General features: G+C 66.0%; 1 protein-coding gene across 1 annotated transcript; it reads left to right on the forward strand.

The window, feature by feature from the left end:
- Positions 1–243: 243 nt before the first annotated feature.
- Positions 244–4030, forward strand: BXZ73DRAFT_90828 (Clavaminate synthase-like protein; the record flags this gene model as incomplete). The annotated part of the gene is made up of 15 exons (XM_048025770.1): positions 244–309; positions 354–489; positions 549–806; positions 870–902; positions 958–1086; positions 1153–1362; positions 1451–1513; positions 1554–1646; positions 1735–2063; positions 2143–2233; positions 2294–2618; positions 2689–3109; positions 3189–3339; positions 3410–3768; positions 3827–4030. The coding sequence occupies 15 exons, from the start codon at positions 244–246 to the stop codon at positions 4028–4030; spliced, it is 2868 nt and encodes a 955-aa protein (XP_047876510.1).
- Between the last annotated feature and the right edge of the window lie 662 nt (positions 4031–4692).

Raw genomic sequence — 4692 nt, forward strand, 5'->3', positions numbered from 1 at the left:
CGGAGATCTAATCTGATCTGGGGAGCGTGCGCGGGGGCTGATGGGCGTCCGGATGGGGCAGGCCAGCCAGGCGGAGAGTGTCGGACCCGCCGAGGGCGCTGGACGAGCCCTGTAAGGCTCCTGCCCGGCACGCCTCCTTCTCCTTCCTCCCAAGTCCCTCTCAACGCCCTCCACTGGCCGCGAGCAACCACCACCACTCCCCCTCTCTCCTCCCCCCCCACTCCGCGCGTCCCTCGCGCCGCCATGCAGCACCTCCATGACCCCCAGGTCCACAACAAACGCACCTCCATCAACGAGCTCCTCAACCCCGTCGCCGCCACTTCCTCCGCCCCCTCCCCCCGCCCTACCCCCAGCAGCTCCCCCCGCTCGCGACCGCCCTCCAGTACCATCATCACCTCCCCCCGCCTCCGGCGACCACTACGTCCAGCTCGGTCCACCCGCATATTCTCTGCGTGCAGCGAACTGGGAGTCGGGCGGCGACGACCTCTCGTCCTCTGTCTCCCGCCGATCCGAGTCCGAATCATCCTACCGCTATCCCCCGCCACCAGCGCAACCCCAGCCTCCTCCCGCGCACGCCCATCCACATGCTCACCCACAGTCATCGTACCCAGAGTCCTACCAACATCCGCATTCCCAGCATCAGCCGCAGCCGCAGAAGCCGCGGCCGCCTCGCGCGGACCAAAGCTCGCCGTACTCAATTGACGGTCGCCAGGCCTGGTCCCCGACGCATGACACTCCCGGCGCGTCTTACGGACCGCCGCCGATGATGGCCCCCGCCGCGTATGCGGACGAGCGACAAGGTCAAGGTACGTCTAGGCGTCTTGCCCCCGCCGCGGATCTCCCGTCATTTCCGTTCGCGTTTTATCCAGCGTCCGCCGCCGCCGAACCCGCGTCCAGATCGAGTGAGTCCTCCCGCGCGAGTCGTTCCATTGCCCCCACCGACCCTGCGCGCGCTAGACTACCCGCCCCCACCCCCGCCCCCGCCAGCGGCGTACGGCGAAGTCGCGCCCCATCCGCACCCGTCCCAGCAACCGCCCGTATATGCGCATTCAGCCTACCTGCCGTACCCGTACCCCCAGCCGCCCCGTAAGCTCTTCCGTTATGTCATCACCACGCCCTAAAGCTAAGCATAGCCCGCCCTTCCTTTCGCAGCCCGCGGCGCCCCGTCCCTTCGCGAGCGGGGCCCCGCGTCGCCCCAAGGCTACTACGCGCACCCAGTCAATATGGCCTTCGCTGCCATCCCGCTCGCTGCGCCGCCCGCCGTTCAGCAGAAGCGCGCGCCTGAGCCTGCTGACGACGACCAGGCCGGCCCCAAGTCAAAGAAGGCTCGGGCGGCGAAGCCTAAGCCCGAGCCCACATCTGGTCAGTCCTTTCCACCACAGGCGCCCGTCCTTCCCTTCCTGTGTGACCGTCCCCGATCCACCGTATTCACGCGCGCTCCCCTCACCAGCCGCCGCACGTCGCGGGTCCAACGGCCGGAAACGCAACGACTCACAGGCAGTGTCCCAAAACGGTAAGTGGACCCGTGCCTCCGCTGCGGGCCTCTACGCGAGCGGAGGCGACCCTTCCCCTCACGCGCGCGAATGTGACGGTGCTCATACGTCCGCCTCCTGATACAGGCAAGGACAAGGCTTCCGGCTCCAGCGGTAATTACCTCCGTTTACGTGTTCGTCTCCTCTCGCGCGGCGCGCTCATCCGCACTTTTCTCTGTTGCGGCGCGCTCTGCCCACGCAGGTCCCGCGTATGGTGCGATGCGCGTAGTCACCGAGGCCGACGGCGCGGTCAGCCCCGATGCCACAGGTCCCCTGCAGCCGGAGTTACAGTTCGCGCGGTGCATGTCGAACCGGTACCGCTCGGAGGAGTTCCCGCGCTGCGTGTCGTGTACGCGCCGCTGGGCGGGCGACACGTGCCGCTTCCAAGGCATCCGCTTCTTCCTCAAGAACCAGAACCGGGACATAGTCGGCATCAGCTTCGTCGAGAGCCAGAAACCGGACGCGCCGACTATGACATTCCCGAACAAATGGAACGTGCCGCTCCAGATGGACCACATTTTCCACGTCCAGGTGCGGAGCTTCGCTGCGTGTGCAAGCGACGGAGCGCGTCGTGCTGACGCGCAGCTTTCGCAGCGCACGGTGGCACGAGCGTGTGCCCATTCTTTCCGAAGAGGTTCTGCACATGGCACGGCCCGAGATCATCCTTCGTCCGCGGGAGAACGAAGTGCGGGCGACATGCGGTCAGTCATATCTGCAGCCCCAACTTACGGCGCCGCTGACGCTCCGCTTCGGCCACCCAGACACGTGCATGACGTCGATCTTCACGACGAGCTGGATGTGCCGCCTGTGCGGGCGCGAGGCGTGCGCAGAGTGCTTCGCGCAGGTGAAGGAGCTCACCGTCGACCGCGCGGACGCGACAGAAGCCGAGAACGCGCAGCTGCAGGCGCGGCGCGAGAAGCACGCGCACATCAACCCGTTCTTCCTCTCCTGCACGCGCAGGAACGAGCACCAGGCGAAGGACTTCTCGCCCATGTCCCGCTTCTGCAAGGCCGAGCTCCAGCGCGCGATCACCGAGATGGAGGCCGTGGTGAAGGGCGCAGCGCGAGCGCGGGCGCGGACACGACGGTCGTGAAAGAACAAGAGCTCTCGCCGCGATCCCCCGCGCGCCCGTGCCTGCTGCGGGAGGCTCGGCGAGCCCGGACGGGTCTCCGACCGCGACCTACACCGACGTTCGCCGCCGCACCGCAGCCGCCACAACCTCAGGGTTCACGTACGCGCCGTCGACCGCGCCGTCGTCGTCCGCATCCGCTGCGCCCTCCACCACGCCCGCAGCGGCTCCAGTGGTGCCCTCGCACGTGACGGTGACGTTCACGGAGGCGGAGTGCACGGACGCACGGTTCCGGAGCGTATGGGAGACGGGTGTGCCGCTCGTCGTCACCGGGCTCGGGCACCGGTTCCGCATCTCGTGGACCCCGGAGCACTTCGCGCAGAAGTACGGGACGCAGAGCTGCCTGATCCTCGAGTGCCAGACGGAGCAGAACAAGCGGGTGACCGTCGGCGAGTTCTTCGCGCTCTTCGGCAAGTACGAGGGGCGGATGGACTGCTGGAAGCTCAAGGTGCGTCTTGCGTCCCTTCGGCTTCGTTCGTGGAGCTGACGTACGGGGGTCTCCTCGTGTTCTTCGTGCGCTGTTACAGGACTGGCCACCGTCGACGGACTTCAAGACTGCGTTCCCAGATCTGTACGAGGACTTCAGCAACGCGGTACCTGTTCCCAACTACGTCCGGCGTGATGGGGTGTTCAACATCGCGTCGCACTTCCCCACCAACTCCGTAGGGCCCGATCTCGGTGCGTATTCTTTTGGGAACGTCGCCCTGCGCATCTCTGCTGATCGCTCCTGCCCTCCTTCGTTCTGCAGGCCCGAAAATGTACAACGCGATGGCCTCCTTCGAGTCGCAGGGTAGCAAAGGTTCGACCCGGCTCCACATGGACATGGCCGACGCAGTGAACATCATGACCTACGCCTCGGCGACGCCGGACGGACGGCCGGGCTGCGCGGCGTGGGACATCTACCGGGCGGAGGACACGGGCAAGCTCCGCAAGTTCCTCCGCAGGCGGTTCAAGGGCCAGTACCAGCACGACCCGATCCACTCGCAGCAGTTCTACCTCGACGCGAGCCTCCGCCAGGAGCTCTACCGCGAGCACAACGTCATCAGCCACAGGATCTACCAGCGTCCGGGCGAGGCGGTGTTCATCCCTGCCGGATGCGCGCACCAGGTGCGTTGTTTTTGCTCGCCCTTCTTTCTTGGTCATCCGTTGACGACGGTTGTGCCAGGTATGCAACCTTGCGGACTGCATCAAGGTCGCGGCCGATTTCGTCAGCCCGGAGAACATCGAGCGCTGCGAGACGCTGACGCGTGAGTTCCGTGAGCAAAACCAGTCGATGGCCTGGAAGGAGGACGTGCTCCAGCTCCGGACCATGATGTGGTTCGCTTGGCTGTCGTGCGTGCGCCAGGAGAAGGATCTGCTCGAGAACTGAGCGCCGGGCACTCCGGCGCGTCGTTCGCGCATCTTGATCGCCGGTCGCCGCCGCGCCAGTCCTTCCGGCTCGTCCGTCTCCTTCTTTCCTTCGCCCGGTTGGCGACACTGAATGCGTGCGCTTGCCCCGCTGCGTACCACGGTGTGGGTGCGGTGCGCGTGTGGGCCGTCGTCGCGAACCCTCCTCGGCTGCTGTTTCATGTGCCTGCACCTTACGCCCGTCGAGTCTTGTGCTCTCCGTCCTCTGCCCTCTGCCCGCACTGCACCTTACCTCACCGCCCTTGGATGTCGATCGTCCAAGGCTTCCGCTTCACACCATGCACTCCTCCTTCCCACAACCTTGCCCGGTCCCTTGCCCCTGCTACTCCGCGTGGACTCCTTCCCCCTTCTCTGGCCCGCGACATGCCCGCCGTCTCCCTCCGTCTCATCTCCATATCATTACGCTCTACGTTTGTCATCGCCTGCACTCACTTCCCACGTACTGACTCTTGCCCTCGGTTCTCGTTCCGTTCACATGCGCCTTGTCTTTTGCACCACACGTCCTGTATATTCTGCACACCCGCCCGAACTGCTAATGCCCGCCCTTGCCCATCATTAGTGCCCGCCCGCCGCCCCGTATCGAGCCCCCCACACATAGCTAGTCTGCCCGCCCGCGTCACGTCC

This window comes from Epithele typhae (genome assembly GCF_022376455.1).
Source record: "Epithele typhae strain CBS 203.58 chromosome Unknown BXZ73scaffold_34, whole genome shotgun sequence".
In the NCBI taxonomy this organism is placed as follows: domain Eukaryota; kingdom Fungi; phylum Basidiomycota; class Agaricomycetes; order Polyporales; family Epitheliaceae; genus Epithele; species Epithele typhae.